The following is a 20193-nucleotide window of genomic DNA, read 5'->3' as shown; positions in this document are numbered from 1 at the left end:
TGGGGCTACCAAGGTCCCAGCAGGAGACAAGACCCTCACCCCCCCACACCAGTTCATGGCACTTCTGGGGGAAGCTTGCAGCCTCAGGGCACCGGAGTGGGAAACCTGCAGCCGCGGACCATCTTGAGGTCCTCGTAACATAGGAAGAGTATGGGGTGCACCACCCATGTCCACATGCTCCCCACAGGGTGTAATGGTCCAAAATAACAGTGTAGTACACCGAAAATGTACAAGTCATTTTGTGGTACAAAATACGTTTCAGGGTAGCCACACTGGTCACGAAGCCAGTCCCCCGTTGCAAGGACAGCTCCCCAACACTGACCAAAGCAGCACACCACGATACTGTCTCCTCATCTCTCTGGACACAACCGTGTTGACCCAGTTGCACCCAACTCTAGAGTGTAACAGCCACATATAACAGTATATGGCGAGGGCTGTTATATGGGGCTGTTGCACCCCAGAGCTCGGTGCATCTCCACCTTCCCTATGCACTGTTATATGTGGCCGTTACACCCCAGAGCTGTCCCGACTCTCCCGGACATCTCTGACCAGAGTCTTGAGTGGCCCAAAGTGTGGCTTGATTGACAGCCCCCCATGCGCACTATATTAAGTACATGGGCTCAAATAAGGAACTGGGTTTTGGGCTGGGATTACAGCTGGAGCAGCCGAACGCAAAGCAGGCGGCACAGGGAAGCAGCACGTGGCAGCAGCACAGAGTGGGGTCAGGAGGGGCTGGGGCCACTCCACCCAGCTCTGTGGGGCCCCCAAAAGCATGGGGCCTGGGGTGGTCACCCCACCCAAGGGACGGCTCTGACAGTGTGCATGGGGAGCTGTCAATCAGGCCACAATTTGGGCCACTCAAGACTGGTCAGAGATGTCTGGCAGAGTCCTCTGGTGGTACAGAGGCAAGGTGTGGAGTGACCCAAGAAGTATTTCCAGCTGTAAGCCCAGCCCAGAAGCCAGTTCCTTATTCGGGTCCATATACTTAGTACAAGGGGCATGAGGGTTGTCAGTTGGCAGGCTTGCAGGGCCAAACTGTGCTTTGGGCTGGGCAGTACTGCAATCAGGGGTCTTTGGGACAGTCCCACGGTGTAAACTGGCAAGAAGTTTGTGGTGGAACAAGAAGATTTTTGCCCCATAATCCCATCCTAATCTGATCTTCATTTAAGGCTTTATACTTGATGCAGGATGCTAATGTACATATTGTAACCCATGCTGGCATGCTAGAGCAGGTGATGTGCCAGATTTTGGATCCTGAGGGTGCCCGTAGCTCTGGGGACCGCCTCAGGCAGGTCTGCTGACTGAGGTGTCCCACGGAGGGGTGTGTGCCTCACCCTCACCACCCAAGAATTTACTCCAAACCCAATAAGCACATTGGTTTCTTTATTATGTACAACTATATCTAGAAAAGAAATGATTACTCAAGAGAAGAATATATATATTATAGTTAATAATAAAACCAACAATTTGAATAGAATTTACAACTGCAACAATAAATGAATAATTCCACCACACTGAGTGGTCCCACTTGCATCAAACAGCCTCAGTGATTACATTCACCTGCTTATAACCCCGTAAAACAGTTTCTCCCCCATAACCCAGGGTGATTTCCCTCTGGACACAATCCCCTTCCCATAATAAATGGGAACACAGCTTCAACTAGGAGCCACCTACTAGTAGATGGCAGAGGCGAGGCTGCTCCAGGGAAAGTGGACCCTTCGCCCTTTCTTGCTAACTCAGCAAAAAGAAGTCTGATCAGTCACTGAAGGCAGCAGGTGCAAACACTAGGCGTTAAGTGTCCTTTCACACACCCGTAGACGTCATAGATTTCAGAGACATTTGGGCTGGAAGGGACCTCGGAAGATCATCGAGTCCAGTCCCGTCCCCCCCGCCCCCCCCCCAAAGGGCAGGAAGTCATCTGCTGCATAAGATCCCAGCAAGATAATCATCCAATTTACTTTTGAAGGCGTTCAATGTAGCTGCTTGAACCACCTCCGGCGGCAGGCTGTTCCAGACCTTGGGGGCTCGGACAGGAAAGAAATTCTTCCTTATGTCCAGCCTGAAACCGTCTTGCAGGAGTTGATAACCGTTCGACCTCGTCATCCCTTGGGGCGCTCTGGTGAACAAACGCTTCCCAGATCCTGGTGATCACCCCGATACTTTTATAGGTGGCCATCAGATCGCCCCTGAGCCTGCGCTTTTCCAGGCTAAAGAGCCCCAGGGCTCTCAGCCCATCGTCGTAGGGTCTGTTTTCCTGACCCTTGATCATGTATGTGGCTCTTCTCTGGACTCTCTCAAGCTTCTCCACACCCTTTTTGAATTGTGGAGCCCAAAACTGGACGCAGTACTCCAGCTGCAGCCTCACCAAGGCCGAGTACAGGGGGAGAATGACGTCCCGGGATTTGCTTGAGATGCATCTATGGATGCAAGCCAGCATTTTGGTCGCTTTACTAGCCGCAGCATCGCACTGCAGGCTCATGTTCATCTTGTGGTCAGTGATGACCCCCAAGTCTCTTCTGTAGTGCTAGCCAGCGTAGCACTGCCGAGCCTATAAGGATGCTGCGGGTTTTTCCTCCCAAGGTGGAGGACCTTGCATTTTTCTGTGTTAAACCCCATCAGGTTCTCATCTGCCCATTTGCTGAGCCTGTCCAGGTCAGCCTGGATCGCCCTCCTGTCTTCAGGTGTGGACGCTTTGCCCCAAAGTTTGGTGTCATCGGCGAACTGGGCCAGTCCGCTTCTGACTCCAGTGTCCACATCACTGATGAAGATGTTGAACAATATAGGTCCAAGGACAGAGCCTTGGGGGACCCCACTGGTCACAGGGCACCACGACGATTGACTTCCATCAATTACCACCCTCTGGGTCTGACCATGGAGCCAAATCCCCAGCCAGCGGATCGTGGTGGACCCAAGGCCACAACTGGCCAGTTTCACCAAGAGGTGATCATGGGATACCAGATCAAAGGCTTTTTTGAAGTCAAGATATATGACATCAATCTCATCTCCCTTGTCCAGGTGATAGGTCACCTGGTCGTAGAAGGAAATGAGATTGGTCAAGCAAGACCTACCCACAACAAACCCATGCTGGCTATCCCTCAGGATGTTGGTGTCGGCCATTTCATTAAGGATGGCTTCTTTAATAAACTTTTCCAAGATCTTCCCCAGGATAGAAGTCAGGCTGATGGGCCTGTAGTTTGCTGGATCCACTTTCCTCCCTGTCTTGAAGATAGGCACCACGTTGGCCTTCTTCCAATCTTCAGGCACTACACTGGAGCACCAGGAGCTCTCGAAGATCCGTGCCAGGGGCTGGGCTATGATGCTCGCCAGCTCCTTGAGTACCCTGGGGTGAAGATTGTCAGGCCCGGCTGACTTGAAGGTATCCAGCCTCTCAAGGCATTCCTTCACGCGGTCAGCATTGATGGAGGGCAGGGGATCTCCCTCACCCGGACCTCCCTGTCCCGTAGTGGGCACGGGCGTCCCATGGGGCTGATGAAAGACCGACGCAAAGTACCCATTTAATAGGTTGGCTTTTTCCTGGGTGTCAGTTGCCCCATCTGGTTCAGCAGGGGTCCAACGTTGCCCCTGCTTTTACTCCGGCTCCCCACATATCTGAAGAAGGACTTTTTATTGTCCTTGATACCTGAAGCTAGTTGGAGTTCAGTTGCAGCCTTGGCTTTCCTGGTTTGCTCCCTGCAGGACTGGACCAGTGCAGAATAATCCTCCTTGGAGGTGACTCCCATCCTCCATCCTTTGTAGGCCTTTCTTTTTAGCCTCAGGAGGTCTGCCAGGTCCCTGGAGAGCCAGGGGGGTTGCTGTGCCCTCTTGCTGCCTTTCCTCCGAGGTGGAATAGACTTAGTTTGTGCTTTGAGGATCGCTCCCTTGAGGAGCAACCACTCTTCTTGAACTCCCCTCTCCCTGTGGTCGTGGTCCCTTAGGGCCTCACTGACAAGCCTCCTGAGCTTGTCAAAGTCGGCTTTCCTGAAGTCAAGGTCTTCTGTATTGCTGACTGACTTGCCAGCTTTTCGGCGGATGGTGAAGGTGATCAGCTCGTGGTCGCTGTCACCCAGCTTCCCATCGATCACTAGGTCACCGACTAGGTCATCCCCAGTAGCCAGTACCAGGTCGAACATCAGTTTACCTCTTGTTGGCCCATAGACTTCTTGAGTCAGGTAGGGGTCATCCACGCACGAGAGGAAGCTCTGCGACCACTCAGATTTTGCTGAGCGATCCTCCCACGAGATGTCCGGGTAATTGAAGTCACCCGTGACAACCATGGTCCCGGAGCATGCAGTCTCAGCCAGTTCCCGAGTGAACTCCGGGTCAAGTTCCTGTCTTTGGGTGGGAGGTCTGTAGTAGGCTTGGGACTCTCACAGCCCGCTCCCTCTCTGGGCTGTCTCTTTCCCCCAGCCCTTCCGCATGCAGACAGACAGGGGGTCCCCTCGGCAGGTCTCTGTTCCTGCACTACAAGCCTTTCCAGCCCAAACAGAGGACTTCCTTCTGCAGGTCCCTGACCCGGTAGCTTATCCCAGCTAGCTTACCAATCCCTCCCACTCTTTCCCTGGGTACCTGTGTCCCTGATTGCACAGCTCCAACCCAGGTGGGGAATCAGGTTCTCCTGGGACGACTCAGGGTCTCCTCCATCCTGAAGTCCGCTCCCCAGCAAGCATCAGCTCTGTTCCCTCTGCCCGGGGGAGCCGGGAAGAGGGACTGAGTCTCTGACCCTCTCTCCAGGCTGCCATGGCTCTCCTCTGGCTCCCCACATCCCCCTGCTTTTTCACCCCCTCCCTCAGCTTTTTATGGCTCCGTAGTACCCAATCAAAGCCCAGGGTTTGCAATGGGGGCTCTGGTCACAGTTCAAATGCTCCAGTAAAAAGCATGCATTGTGCACAGCCTACCCGCCATTTGGAAAAGCTATTGCACCCTCTGAAAAAATTTTGCCGCCTTTCTTGCAAAGCTTTTAGGCACAACTCAACCACTCAGCTTGCAGCCTTTGCAGCTGCTACAATATTATTTGGTAAATATGCATAGCTAATGTAATTCATTAATAAGAAGCTTTTATTGGGTCTATATTAGCTTTGAAAAAGGAATCAGGAGCCAGGAATAAGGAACTGGGAGTAAGGAACAAACTGCAGCCTCACGAACCATAGCATGCAGCCTTTGCTGCCCCAAATAGCGAGAAGGCCAGTCACTGCCACCCACAGTTCTCTGCCCCCGAAAACCCAGCATGTGGCCTGGGGCACCCTGACACAGTGGATGGTGAAAGCAGGCCACTCACTGCGAGCAGGGGGCTCCCACACCCCCAGGCCCAGGCAAAAGGGAGATTGGCAGGGAATTATGTGAGTGAAATGTTCCTGGGACCTCAGAAATGTGTGGGGTGGCCCCAGAAGAGTCACATCACAGAAGTCTGCTTCTGGAAGAGGTAACTATCTGGTTTATTGGACGGGGCTGGTGTCTGTTCAAACTCCTGGAAAGCCAGGTTTGGAGGTGTGCCTCAAAGCACAGGCTGATGAAAGACCTGTAACCCGAGCTGCCGGAAACCAGGGTTCACTTGCAAACAGGGTTACTGTGAAAATGGTACTAGGACAATGCACTGTCACATTTCAGCTCTCCCCCCAAAAAGCAGACTGGGGGTCCTTGGACTCTGCAGCATAGCGTGATGAAACCATGTCTGACTCTGTATGGAAAAAAAAAAAAAGCTCAATCACAAAGAGTATGGTCAATGATTTGTCAGGCTTTGGGGTGCCTCTTATTCCCAGTCCAGAGCCCTCTGCCCCCCAAATAGTCCTGCCAGTGCCCCTCACTCCCAACCCGCAGACCCCTACCCAACCAGTGCGCCTCACTCCCAACCTAACCCCCCTCCCTCCCCCAGGCTGGCCGGTGCCGGCCTCTCATTCCTAGCTAACCTGCGGCAGCCAGCCCAGCTGGTGCCCCTCGCTCCTGACCCACAGCCCCCTGCCCTCTCACCCCCTCCGCCCCCAAACCCTGCTAGTGCCCCTCACTCCCTACCTGCGGCCCCCTGCCCCTCTGGCCCATCCTGTGCCCCTCACTCTTGACCTGAAGCCCCCTGCCCTCCCAGCCCTGCCTGTGACCCTCACTCCTGACCCGCAGACCCGCAGGTGAGAGACGGGCCCTGACCTCAAGCAAAGAGCACGACTGAGGGGGTCACTCAGCTTGCCCATGGGTGACACCCTGCTCCGGGGAGCAAGCACAGCCCCAGCAGTGCGTTCACAGGCTGCTTCCACGGGGCCCTGACAAAGTGCCTTGGGGGACAGTATAGTACCTGCAGCCCTGTCCTGACAGCCGGGCAGCTGCAGAGCTGCCTTGCAAGAGGCAAAGCCTGGGCCAAGCATAGAGACCCCCGAGGCTGGCACTTGGGGACAGTGCCCAGAGTCTTCCAGTCCTGAAGACCCATCCTGTTCCCCCTGCTGTCACCAGAGCCCCGGAGTGACCCCTCTGCAACCCACCCCATGGCTCCTGGTGTTTGCTTCCCACGCCCAGGTTGGCATTGCCCCATCCCGGTGTGCACCCCAGGCAGGGCCCAGAAGCCATGGGGCTGCAGGGAGCTCAGCTTCACCCCCAGACCCCACCATGCTTGACCTTCCTTGCCAGCCCCCTGCCAGCAAGGCCTGGGCACAGCTGGGGGGCAGTGGGACAGGAGCAGAAGGGGGGGCAGAAGCCCCCTGGCTTCCCCCGTCTCCCCAGTGCTGCAGAGGGGATTAGCCTCTCACCCTGGGGTGCCACCCTCCTGGGGGTGCCTGCCCCTCTGCCCAGCTCTGGATGCAACCTGCTTCTCAGAGGGACCCACTTTCCATGCCATAACCAGCTCCACGGGGCTTGGAAGGACATGGGAGCCCGCCTGGCTGCATCAGAGCCACTTCCAGCCTAGGCACACAGCGGGGCCCTTTCCCCATTGCAATCCCAAAATTGAGGGGGAGGGGCTGTACAGCCACAGAGGTTTAGCTGCAAGAGCTGGTCCCAAATGCCAAAAAATATAGGTATTTGACCACCAGGCCCCAGCCCCCCTAGCCCTGCTGGAGGGGTCCCCCATTTGCCACGGCTATGGGTCAAGGAACCTGGGTCCACAGCCCCCTGCCCCCGCAGCAGCATCGAAACTCCAGCTGATGCCCATGGGAGGTGGTGGTCATTGCGGCCTGAGTGGAGTGTGGAGCCCGGCTCCCCATGCCCAATGGGCTGCATGGCTGCAGTGGAGCCCATGGAGGGACCGGATGCAGACTGTGACCCCTGCAACCCTAATGCAGACAGAGCAAAAAACCATCCTGAAGTGTCCTAGCTGCTCTAGATGCCGTACCCACTGGGACGCAGGGCATTCCCTCCATTCAGTACAGGTGAGGCCTCACCTGCGTCCAGTTTCAGGTAGCACGCCCTAAGAGAGATGTGGAGAGGCTACAGGACAGAGCAAAAGAAATGATGAGAGGCCTAGAAATGAAGACACAGGAGGACAGGTCAATAGTACTGGAATTATTTAGTCTGGAACAGGGAGCACGGGGGCTTCGACAATAGGCTTCAAATAAAAAGGTTCATTTCCAAAGAGGGTAGAAATCCCTGGCTCCATAAGTTAAGAGGGGACAGGACAAGACAGGTTAGACGTTGGGGGGAACTTAGGAGCAACAGGTGCCAGCGAGAGGGAGGGTGCACTCACTGCGAGTCTTTAAGTGCAGACTAGACATGCGTGTCTGAGCTGGAGTAGACGGGGTGGATCCGCACTGGAGCAGGGCACGGGACTAGATGACCTCTCAAGCCCCTTCCACCTCCACTTTGCTGTGACTCTTTCCCAGAAATGCAAACAGGGACTTTCCTCATCAGCACAAGGCTGAGCCCTTGGTGTCGTGCTGGGGCAGAGTCTCCTCCCAGCCCTCACCTTAGTCCACACCTGTCTGTGAGCGTGGGGATGCATTGTCCTTCTCATGGTGCCCCAGAGCCCTCCTCAGGGCGCCCTTCACGTCCTGGTTGCGGAGGCTGTAGATGAGGGGGTTGAGCATGGGGGGGAGGATGCAGTACAGTGCAGAGACCAGCGTGTCCACCTGCACTGAGTAGCCAGCGCTGGGCTTGTTGTAATTCAGGATGGCCATGCCAAAGTACATGATGACCACGACCAGGTGTGCAGCACATGTGGAGAAGGCTTTGTGCCTGCCCGTGTTGGAGCGGATGCGGAGGATGGCCAGCAGGATGTAGGTGTATGAGCTGAGAACGAGCAGAAATGGGAATAATCCCACGAAGACACTGGCAGCATGAAGAGCCATCTCGTTGATGTAGGTGTTGCTGCAGGCGATCTTCAGCAGAGGAGGGACGTCGCAGAAGATGTGGTGGATCTGGTTGGCTCCACAGAAGGAGACGTCGGTGGCCAGGGAGGTGTGCATAGTTGAGTTCAGGATGCCCCAGAGCCAGCAGGCCGTGGCCAGTGGGACACACACCTTCTTACTCATGATGCGGGTGTAGTGCAGGGGTTTGCAGATGGCCACGTACCGGTCAAAGGCCATGACGGTCAGCAGTGCACACTCTGTTCCTGCGCAGATTATGAGGAAGAACATCTGTGCCATGCACTCCCGGTAGGAGATGGTCTCTTGCTGGCGTACAAAGTTGACGAGGATCTTGGGCAGCGTGACGGAGGAGTAACACATGTCCAGGAAGGCGAGGTGGCCGAGGAAGAAGTACATGGGGCTGTGCAGCTGGGGATCCAGCACGATGAGGGTGAGGATCAGGCAGTTCCCCAGCAGCGTGATGAGGTAGACAGTCAAGAAGGCCAGGAAGAGGAAGGCCTGGCCCTGCAGGATGTGGGAGAAGCCCAGGAAGATGAACTCTGTCACCTGTGTCTGGTTCGCCCTGTCCATGGGGCCGGTGGCAGCTACCTGTGGGGAGAGAGACCGGCTGTGAGCGGAGGCAGAGCGCGGGGACAGGGATCTGGAGCAAGACCAGCCCCTTCCCCAGCACAGCTGGGCCGTGTCACGCCGACGGGCAGGGCACTCATTCGATCTACGTGCCCTTCACAACCAAGGCTCCAGGAAGCTTAGTGTGAGAGGACAGGACGAACATGAGGGACAACGGGGTACTTGCAAACCAGGGGAGCAGCCAGAACAACAGGGCTTGGAAGGGAAGCGGGAATCAAGAGAGGACAGGGACTCCCGCCCTCAGCAGCATCTCAGCGCTGCTGTGTTTGCTACCCGCTGCCCAAACATGCTGCGCTCACCAGCATGGGCGAGAGGGGCTCACACCTCTAGTCCTGCTGACACGGCCCCAAACTGCCAGCCCTTTTTCACCGCTGCATACCCTGGCCGCCTTGCATGGCCTCTGGGAGTGTCCAGGGTCCCAAGACCATTGTCATCGGTGCTGCCCCCAGCCAAGGATCCCCCTTCGCAGCCCCCCGGCCAGATCCAAAGCAGGTCCACAGCGTGACTGGGGGGCTGGAGACCTGCCTGTCATGGTGGTGAGCCTGGATGTCTTGCACAGAGCACACGAGACGTGCGGAGATGTCAGGGTAGAGGCACCTTCCCAAGGTCGAAGGCACCAGGTCTCACAGGGCTTTGACCCAGAGCAGGAAGTGGGACAGGAACCAGAGGCTGAAGCAAAAAGCCAGATGGGCTCAAATGCAAAACGAGTTGCCAGCTTTAGTGACTACTAGGCATAGGAGGGAACTGTCCTGGGTGGATGATTTTCTAAGTCCAATAAGTTGGGACATCTGACTTTATCCATCTTTGTCGGGCACGTGTTAGGTGAGCATGTGCTAGAATGATGGGATCACAAAGTCAGATAATTAGGTTTGCAAAGGAGCTTGGGTGGACATCTAATCTGACCCCCTGCTTAAAGCAGGACCAGCCCCAAGTAGACCATCCCAACCAAGACTTTGTCTCGCTGCGTCTTAAAAATCTCCAAGCATGGAGACTCCACCACCTCTCTGGGAAGCCTCTTCCAGTGCTTCACCGCCCTCCTCGTGAGAAAGTTTTTCCAAATATCTAACCTCAGCAAGACTCAGGACAGGACAGGGAAGGTGAACCTCTGTGAGCTGTAGCATCAGGGGTCAGAGCAGGATGGGAAAGACTGCCCCTAACCCTGTCCCAGTCCCCTGCGAGCTCCTCACCTGGATTATAGCGCGCAGCTCCGGTCACCCTGTGTGAGAAGACGTCCGGCAGAAGGAGGGAGGCTCTGCAGTGGGTGACGGCGATGCAGGAGCACGTCCATCTGCCTCCTGAGCGTGGGGAGGAGACGTGACGCGGGGTGGGCGAGAGGGCTGGAATTAGGACAGGAACGCAGAGGTCGCTCGCCTGTCGCCGTCTCCCGCAAGAGAAGAGCCCGTGCACGTGCCAGGGTGCATGTGCACACCGCCAGGTTTGACCCAGCAAATAGAGACACGTCTCAATGCCACACAGGACTGATACAGGGACTTTGTAGTCATGCAGGATCACTGGGGATGGGAGCACGTGAGCACAGGGCCACGGAGACCACGATCCCCCAGGGAAAGAGCAGCCACGTCTGCGTGGAGTGCCTTGGGCAGGCCCAGAAGGGTCGTGCATGGCAGGGACCCTCCTAGTGTCCTTGGGTGTCCCCCTCCCGGCCCTGTCAGGGCAGCCCGTGCTGCGGCCGGCACAGACCCACCCCCGCAGGGAAGTGCCATGCGGGGTCCAGCCCCAGCCCCTGGAGAACAGCACTAAGGGCCATGGGATCGAACCTGTGCCCCCACGGTGCAATGCTAAAGGAAAATGGGTGCCAGGTTCCCCACCCTCTCCTTATGTGTGTAGACGGGGATGGCTCAGCACAGCCCATGCACCCCTGCCTCTCACACCAACCCCAGCCACGAGGCCACGTGAAGGGTGCCTGCACACCCCCGCAGCCCGCTCCAGGAAAAGGGGCTTGGGGAGGCCTGGCTTTGAGGTCTTTCATCTGGGAGCAGGGGTGTCCTTGAGGAGCCATGGATGGGGACCGGGCAGGCGGCAGAGAGGGGCAGCGATGGGGCTGCGGGGCTGCGAGCACGGCTTGGAGGGGCCGTCTGCTCCACGCCAGCGCTGGCATCCCCTGTGCTGGGAGGGGAGCGGGGTCTGACTTGGGGTCTTTCCTGTGGGCTGAGACCAAGGCTGCCAGTGACCTGCAGTGCTGCATTCGCTCGAGCATTGAGTCCTCACGCCCTGCTGATTTTGGGGATCCCGGGCATTTTGGCTCATGTTTCCTGTCTCCAGCTGGCTACGCCCAGGTCTTTGCAGGGTCTTAGCTGGACGCAGTGGAGCACAACTCGGGCCTGGCGTGACCGAACCCTGACGCCTCCCATGACTTCCACTTCGTGATGCAATCTAATAAGTTTAGCACCAAAAAGTTTTGGAGTCAGAGCCGAGCGCCGCTGACAAACAAGCCTTTAACAGTTCCCCCTGGGCCTCGTTTGTGTGCTATGAAGAGCAGAGTGGGTAACGAGGCCCCAGCGTGTCCTCTGCTGTCGTCATTAGTGCCAGGCCCAGGGGGGCAGACAGGGCCGTTGGGATTGGGACCCAAGCAGCGAAGCAGAGCAGGACAACACTGCTTTCCAGCACAGTGGTTTTGTTCCTGGAGTCCTATTAGATCAGCACTAATTGGCCCCGTGCAACCTTGGCCTGTCCAGGACAGATGCCAGGGGCTAGCTGCCATCCTCCAGCTGTGAGGTGGGGGGTGCTGGCCCGTGGATGGCTCTGCTGCCCCTTTTCCAGGCAGTCACCAACCCCGCGGCTATCAGGGCAGCTTGTGCGTCAGCACCCAACACCCCACTAACACAACACCCCCCTGGCAATGGGGATGGGGGTTTCCTTGTCCCCAGGCCCCTTGCAGTGAATGTCTTGGCCACTGAAAAACACTGCAATGAGGGCAGCTTCTCTGCCCAGGGCAGGACCGTCCCAGAAGGGACTTGTGTGCACAGAAGGAACAAGGTCAACAAGGACAAGTGCAGAGTCCTGCACTGAGGAGGGAGCGATCCCCTGCACCGGGGCAGGCTGGGGGTGACGGGCTGGGCAGCAGCTGTGCAGAAAAGGACCTGGGGGGACAGGGGACAAGAAGATAGATAGGAGCCAGCAGTGTGCCCTTGGTGCCAAGAAGGCGACCGGCATCCTGGGCTGCATCGGTAGGAGCATTGCCACAGATCGAGGGCAGCGATTCTTCCCCTCTCTTCAGCACTGGGGAGGACACATCTGGAGCCCTGCATCCAGCTTTGGTCCCCCACTGCAGAAAGCATGTGGACGCATTGGAGAGAGTCCAGTGGAGGGCAATGAAAATGGTTGTGGGACAGGGAGGGTGAGGAGAGGCCGAGGGAACTGAAGACTGAGGTGATGTTTGAAAGCCGCTTTCAGGTGCCTGCAGGGTGGCTGCAGATAGGATGGAGCTAGACCAGAGATGGGCACAATACAGCCCGTGGCCAAACATGGCCCTGGGAGGGATTTTATCTGGCCCATGGCAGGTCGTTCAGCCCTGTCTGACCCAGGCACAGGGCAGCTGGACTGATCCGTGCGGCAGGTCCCTCTGCCCCAGGGTGTGCAGTGGTGCGACAGCTGGACAGAGCTCCCAAGCCACGCTCGCAGCCCTGCTTCCCTGCCAGTGCCCCCCTGCCGCCTGCACGGCCCCCTCCCATGGCTCTGCCCCTGCCCCTGCCCCAGGACTGCTCGGCCCCAGCTCTGCACCCCACAGGCTAAATCGACCCAGCCCCATGGGGCGGGAGGCTGCGAGCGGGGCCCTTGTGGGTGCTGGCACAAACAGAAGCGGAGGAGAGGGCAGGCAGAGCAGGAGCAGCAGGACTCGGACGTGGGCATGAGGGGTGGGCGGCCTGGTGCAGCACGAGGCCATGAGCCCAGGGCCAGGAGTCGGGGCCCAGGTCACAGCCCTGGACCCTCCACCCTCCACCCCACTCCAGCGCCAGCCTCCACCCTGGAGACACCCCGGGACCCCAGGGACGGGGCTGGTCCATGAGGATGCAGCTGGGGACACAGAAAAGCCCTGCTCCGGGCTCCCCCGTCCCACTCGGCCCTGGCCCAGTGCCCCGGGAGCCGTGGGGTGCAGCGAGCAGGAGGGGCTGTGTCCGGGTTGGTGCTGCGGGAGCTGGGGAAGTCAGTGTCCTCGGTGCTGAGCCCCAGCCACGGCCCCAGTGCCGGAGTGACTGCGTCGGCCCCGCTGCACGGAGAGCCAGCCGGAGAGGAGTCGCTCAGCGCCCGGGGGTGCCCAGGACCCCTGCCCCGCGCCGCCCGCGTCCAGACGCTCCTGCCTGGGACCACACAGCACTGCCCCGGCTCCGACCCAGGGCCTGAAACTGTCCTTCGTCCCCACCGAAGCAGCCCTGGCCCCGGCGCCTGCCCCCCCACCACAGGTAGGTGCCTGCAGGCTCTGCGCCGGGCTCCCTGGCTCACACCAGCACAGAGAGGCTGGATTTGGAGGCTGCCCTGGCCCCAACCCGAGTCCCTTCCCTGCAGGATGCTCTGACTCTGCTTTCCCTGCATGGAAGAGGGGCCAGAGCCCCGTTTGCAGGGATGTCCAGGAACCTCTCCAGCCGCCGAGCGGGGGTGAGCGGGGCATGGGGAGCTCTGGCCCCGCACGCTGCCTCCTGCCCAGGGCTGGGAACCCCTGAGATATAGTTGTGTTATAATGCTTAGATAACTTGTCAAAAGAAAAACAGCCTGTCAGAAAAGACCATAAAATCAGGTAAAGAAGAAACAGGACCAGCATGACACAATGGGGAAGGAAAGGAGATAATAAGCCCTCCCTCTCTCCCAAGGATAGAAATCCCAAATCACTGACACTTTCCAAGTCTACAGAAGATCTGGTTCAGCCCATTTCCAAAAGTTTCAGTGAAAGAAAAACCAGTCAGAGGTGACCTGTAATCTGGGTAACAGAACTGACACCCGACTGGGGCGCAGGCTGCTGCGGCAGCAATTTGTGCTGGCACTATTTGTTTGGTAGGTGAGGTGTTTGCAGCTTGAGTTTTGCCCCACTGGTACAAGTCGGTCGTCTGGCATGGGTAGCACTAATACCCTGCCTGATAACGAGGGAACGGAGGAACATCTCAAACAAGAGTTATCTGAGATGGGGGATCAGGATGGAAACAGGGCACATTTGACACCCCAAAGCCCTGGAGGACCCACCATGCGATGCACGGTGAAGAGTGGGGTGGGTAGATTAAAAAGAATAAAAAAGGGGGAAGCACAGGAAGAAAGCAGCTGTCCTTGAAGGACTGCACATGGTTGCAAAGGGAACACCTGAGAAGGTACAAACCTTAGAGGAGGAGCATCAAGATACTGGAGCCCAGGGACAAGCCCCAGAGGATGTATGTAAGCAATTAGGGGCAGAGGTTTTACACCTGGACGGCCGGGCTTGAACAGACGGCGTTCATCTCCCAGCTGCTGACCGACACGTCAGCTCCGGCAGTCAGAGGCAGCTCAATGAAGTGCCAAGCTGGAAAACATACAGTCCCACCTGCAAGACAGTGCGGGGCTGCTCGGACCGCTCTCGGGGCAGCGGGACAAGCCCCAGACGAGCGGGGGATCACGGGCATGTGAAGTACGAACCAGGCAGTTAGAAGAGCGGCTTCCAGCTAACGGGGAAGAGCGGCTGCCGGCACTTCCACAGGGAACGGGGACGATGACCCTGATCAACAGGGATCTCCTATCCCCTTGCAGGTCTTGTGCTTTGTTGAATTGTGCTTGATGATTTCTTTTCCTTGCTGAACAAGTTAGCTGTCACATTTGCAGAGGTTCACACCGCGGTTCCTCAGACACAGCTTTCGGCCGTATGCTTAGCAGCACTTGTGCAGCTCGGCCTGGGCCCCGTGAAACCGGCCGGGGCTCGCAACACGAGACTAATGAGGAAAGTCGGTGAGGACCAGTCTGGGCACGAGAAGCTGGGTGGGATTTGATAACAGTCTTCATGTCCCTGCAAGGCGATGGCAGCGGGGGTGGAGATGGGCTTGTCTCTGCGGCCGCAGGGGCTATGACGAGGCGCAGGGTCTCCAGCTGCCGCAGGTGAGGTTTAGGCTGGGGACGATGAGGGGGTTTCTGTGTCTGAGGGCGGTCGAGCCCCGGGACAGGTGCCCGGGGGAGCTGTGACCTCTCCATCCCTGGAGGTGGTGACGAGCAGGCTGGACTGACACGTGTCATTTTTCCCAATGCAGAGGACAGTGAGGAGTGAAACTTGGTGGGAAATAAAATTGGGAGAGCAAAAATGTGAATGAAAACTCGGAATTATTTCAAAAGAAAGTTGTGGCATGGCCAATTACCCATAATTCCACAATCAAGGACAAGGACAGCTTTGGCTAAGAGCCTGCCCTGGCCCAGCGGGGAAGTGAGAGCAGCAACTGGAAATGAGAAACATATTGAAAATGGGGAATTGAAAGCCATGATTGTTAATTTAGAAGCTATAAATGACAAGAGAAAACTGTTTGTGATGATGGAGAAAGAGCAGAATTATTCAATTAATATTTGCAGAAGCCGGGAGGTTCACTACGAGCCCGTGAAGAGGACGATGTCCTTTCCAGTCCATTAGTAACTACGGGGAATATCTATCAGTTTCTCATAGGGATAAAGGCTTGAAGCGTGAAGAGCTCAGTCTCTTTATCCAAAAGAAGATCAAAAAGGGCCTTAACTGTAGTGTACCAGTGCCTCTCCAGTGAGGAAACCTGAGCGTGGCGGAGCCAGCAAGGGCACGTGGCTGGGCGTGGAAGGTAGACAACTTCCAGCTACCACCACCCGGGGTCTGGTCTTTGGTAGGGCTCTGTGCCGCGCGGGGCACACAGACCCTGTAGACCGTGGGGTGCTTTGCCCCCAGCAGGATATATCTGGGTGCATTTTATAGCCTGAAGCATTAACAGTAGCCTCCCTTAGCTGAGCAAAGGGGGCTACAAGGCTTACCTAATCCCTCTGAAGCAGGCGCAGCAAAGCTTGCTATAACGTATAGCTTTACTGATGGGAGAGGGTAGGTGTGAGGAGGGGTACAAGTCGGAGAAGTATCAACAGAGAAACCTCGAGCAAACAGAGTTAGCTTGGAAACCTTTTGATACGCTTCTAGATCACTTCATCCTAAATCAAAATTCAGAGAAGTTACTCACATTTACACCCAGGGACTGACCAAGCTCCTTCTCTGGAGGATGTACGGCTTGTGTGCTGTGTCCCAAAACATGTTTCCCCCCTTCCTCATCAAGGGACCCTTAATACACCCGTCATGACCTCATCACCAAGTTCCCACCAGAAGCCGCCCCATTGGCTGCTGACCGGTGCTTCCAGAAGACATCAGGCTGCCCAGGTGAGATGACCAGTCACATGACCTGCAGGGGCGGGAACCTGAGACAAGGGAGGAGCAGGTTCCCCCTCCCGCTGGGATTTGTAGAGCCCCGCCCCTCATGCAGGCAGGTGACACGGGGGTCACGTAGGCACAGGGGCAACACAGGGAGGGGGCTGGGCAGCCTGTCTGCAGCAGCGAGGCAGATTGGGGGGATTTCTCCACAATGTCCACCTCTGAAATGTCCTGCCCAAGGCCAGGTGCATCGCAGCACTGCCCTCTGCCCATCCGCAGAGCCCCTCACCTCGCCAAAGAGGAAACGGGGGTGTTCGGGCATGACCTGCTCTTCACCAGCCCGCACGGGTCATTCCTGATCACCAGGGATCCTCGTTTTCTATGTTTAAAAATTGCAGATTCTCTGATTAAAAAACTCCAAATCCATGTTTTTCAATATCTTAAATGAAACACCATCATATGTATATAGATAGATATTAGTTGAACACAATGTTTTATTGGTATATTTACAATTTTAAAGCCATGTGGAAGCCCACCAGTGCTTCAATCATTATAATAAAATAATTCTAAATGCCTATATATTTTGGCATGTGGTTTCTGTTGATTTATCATAGAAAATCAGAGCTGCCTCTGCCAGGACGTGGGTCCAGCTACACCTGTCCACCCCCGCCCAGCTTTGTGGCTCTGAGCAGCCCTGTTACGCTGGTGCCCTGCCCATGCCCTTGCCCCTCACTCCGATCCACAGCCCCCACCCTCTCCCCAGCTGGATGTGGGCCATGGCCCCCGCAACCCCATTGCAGACAGTGCAAAGAACTGGTCTGAAGTGTCCAAGCTGCCCTGGGTGCAGGAGTGCTGCCCTGATGCTGCCCAGGCCACGGGCTGCCCTCTTCTCGGGGGCAATCAGCCCTCCTTGTGTGCTGGAGACAGCAGCTGCCTCCGTGCAGCCCCAGGCCCCCTGCCCCGGGGGCTGGCGGGCTTCCCTCCTGGGCTGGGGGCAGACAGGGTCTCCCTGATCCTTGGAAAGGGCCTGGCTGCAGCACCTGACACGGACAGGGAAAGATTCCCCAACTGCAGGCAGCCTGACCATGACCCTGACCTTGCAGGGAAAGACCAGGGCAAGAAGCAGCCTCACACAGGGGTGCAGCTGTGTATGGCCTCTGCTCACCCCCATGCACCCAACAAGCATCCAGTTGCAAGTGCCCAGTGCTCTGCCCCTGGCAGACATCCCCAGCTCCCCCAGTCGGCATCGCTCTTCCCTCAGGCACTCGCTCTCACAGATGCTGAGCTCTGCAGGACCAGCTCGGGCTCCCACCACAACGTGGCTCCCAGCAAACACCACGAGGCCTCGAGTCCAACCAAACCCTGGGACCCAGCACCTCCCCTAGGAGCCCCCAGCACATGTGTGCAATGCACTTGTGTGTGCATGGGTGAGGTCACGCTTCAGACCCCAGCTGGCCACGCTGTGTCCGCGTCCTCTCTGTAGCAGGGGTGAGGGGTTATGAGTGCGGGGTCACGAGGGCAGGCTGGGGGTGGGAGCAGCCGGTGGGGCAGGCAGCGAATGCAGAGGAGCTTGTCTGGGCAGTGCTGCTGGAGCAGGTATGCAGATCATTTCCTCCATTCAGTATAGGGGAGGCTTCACCCGCGTCCAGTTTGAGGTACCACATCCTAAGACAGATGTGGAGAGGCTAAAGGACAAGGCAAAAGAAAGGTCTAGAAATGAAGACACAGGAGGACAGGTCAGAAATACTGGGATTATTTAGTCTGGAACAGGGAGCACGGGGGCTTTGACAATAGGCTTCAAGTACAAAAGGTTCATTTCCAAAGAGGGTAGAAATCGCTGGCTCCCTATGCTGAGAGAGGACAGGACAAGACAGGTTAGACGTTGGGGGGAACTTAGGAGCAACAGGTCCCAGCAAGAGGGAAGGTGCACTCACTGCGAGTCTTTAAGTACAGACTAGACACGTGCATTTGAGCTCGAGTAGCCAGGACAGATCCGCACTGGAGCAGGGCATGGGACTAGAAGACCTCTCACGCCCCTTCCAGCTCTACTTTGCTGTGACTCTTTCCCAGAAATGTGTACAGGGACTTTCCCCATCAGCACGTGGTGAGCCTTTGGTGTTGTGCTGGGACAGGGTCTCCTCCCAGCCCTCACCTTAGTCCACACCTGGCTGTGTGCGTGGGGATGTGTTGTCCTTCTCGTGGTGCCCCAGGGCCCTCCTCAGGGCACCCCTCACGTCCTGGTTGCGGAGGCTGTAGATGAGGGGGTTAAGCACGGGGGGAAGGATGCAGTACAGCGCAGAGACCAGCGTGTCCACCTCCACAGAGTAGCCAGCGCTGGGCCGGTTGTAGTTCAGGTCACCCATCCCAAAATAGATGATGACCACGGCCAGGTGTGCAGCACACGTCGAGAAGGCTTTGTGCCTGCCCGTGTTGGAGCGGATGCGGAGGATGGCCAGCAGGATGTAGAGGTACGAGATGAGAATGAGCAGAAACGGGATCAATCCCACAAAGACACTGGCAGCATGAAGAGCCATCTCGTTGATGTAGGTGTCGCTGCAGGCGATCTTCAGCAGGGGAGGGACGTCGCAGAAGATGTGGTGGATCTGGTTGGCTCCACAGAAGGAGACGTCGGTGGCCAGGGAGGTGTGGATGGCCGAGTCCAGGATGCCCCAGAGCCAGCAGGCTGTGGCCAGTGGGACACACACCTTCTTACTCATGACATGGGTATAATGCAGGGGTTTGCAGATGGCCGCATACCGGTCAAAGGCCATGATGGCCAGCAGTGCACCCTCAGTGGCCCCGCAGGTCATGAGGAAGAACATCTGTGCCATGCACTCCTGGTAGGAAATGGTCTTCCGCTGGTGCCGGAGGTTGACCAGGATCTTGGGCAGCGTGACGGAGGAGTAGCACATGTCCAGGAAGGCGAGGTGGCCGAGGAAGAAGTACATGGGGCTGTGCAGCTGGGGATCCAGCACGATGAGGGTGAGGATCAGGCAGTTCCCCAGCAGGGTGATGAGGTAGATGGCGAGGAAGGCCAGGAAGACGAAGGCCTGGCCCTGCAGGACGCGGGAGAAGCCCAGGAACATGAACTCTGTCACCTGTGTGTGGTTCGCCCCGTCCATGGGGCCGGTGGCGCCTGGCTGTGGGGAGAGAGACCAGCAGTGAGAGGAGGCAGAGCGCGGGGACAGGGATCCGGAGCAAAACCAGCCCCTTCCCCAGAGCGGCTGGGCCGTGTCACGTCGACGGGCAGGGCCCTTGGGGCTCCGATAGCTGCCCCTTGCCCCACGCGCACACTGTGCAGGACCACAGCGCTCGCTCCTCCACACCCCTGCACAGACTGTTTCGGGGGGGCTGTAATAACAGTGGGGGTGTCCCTGGGGCAGCCCCATGGCAGCCGCCCTCCGGCTGCCCGTGTTGGTGTCCCTCCCACCAAACACGCAGCTGGGACTGCGAGAGCAGCCCTGAGTGCATTGAGGCTGGGACGTGTGTGCTTGCTGCAGTGCCTGGCCATCTTTTTTCTCCCCAGGCTCCCTGCACAGACTTTGTCACCAGCTGAGCCCCCACCACTGGACCGACCCCACCATTTCCCCTTCCCTGCTCCCAGGCAGCCCAGTGCCCTCCTGCTCCCCCGAGAGAGCTCTGTGGTGCGGGCAGGCAGCAGCGCCCGGCCCTGGGGAGCTGCCCTCGGTCTGCCTGGCTGTGCGCGGCGTGCTGCCCTCCCCTCGCTCTGCTCTGCTGCGTGTCGGCTCCTCCTGGCCTGTCGCTCCCCGTCCCAGGGCTCCAAGGATGCTGCTGTGAGGAGCACACGGAAACCAGATTGTCTCTTGCCACTAAAAGTCCTTCTCCTCCCACTCAGGTAAATAGAGTAAATTACTCTAGAGTAAACTCCTACTCACGCATCTAGACATACAGGGACGTGGGCGCAGATTTGCTGCTATTGGCAGCAATCTCCTC

General features: G+C 57.4%; 1 protein-coding gene across 1 annotated transcript; it reads right to left on the bottom strand.

Moving 5' to 3' along the window:
- Nucleotides 1-7880: 7880 nt before the first annotated feature.
- LOC132243184 (uncharacterized) lies at nt 7881-19373 on the bottom strand. The gene is made up of 2 exons (XM_059725499.1): nt 18396-19373; nt 7881-8867 (listed from the first exon to the last, which is right to left on the bottom strand). Exons 1-2 carry the CDS (start codon nt 19359-19361, stop codon nt 7881-7883), a joined length of 1953 nt encoding a protein of 650 aa, XP_059581482.1. The 5' UTR covers nt 19362-19373.
- Between the last annotated feature and the right edge of the window lie 820 nt (nt 19374-20193).

This window comes from Alligator mississippiensis, chromosome 4 (assembly GCF_030867095.1).
Source record: "Alligator mississippiensis isolate rAllMis1 chromosome 4, rAllMis1, whole genome shotgun sequence".
NCBI lineage: Eukaryota > Metazoa > Chordata > Crocodylia > Alligatoridae > Alligator > Alligator mississippiensis.
Note: the sequence above shows the minus strand (reverse complement) of the source record. Positions and strands in the feature narration are given on the sequence as shown.

Coding starts and splice junctions, on each gene's coding strand:
- LOC132243184 (XM_059725499.1), bottom strand. CDS start 19,361: ATGGACGGGGCGAACCACACACAGGTGACAGAGTTCATGTTCCTGGGC. Junction 8,868..18,395: donor GCACACAGCCAGGTGTGGAC/TAAGGTGAGGGC, acceptor CTCTCCCCACAG/GTAGCTGCCACCGGCCCCAT.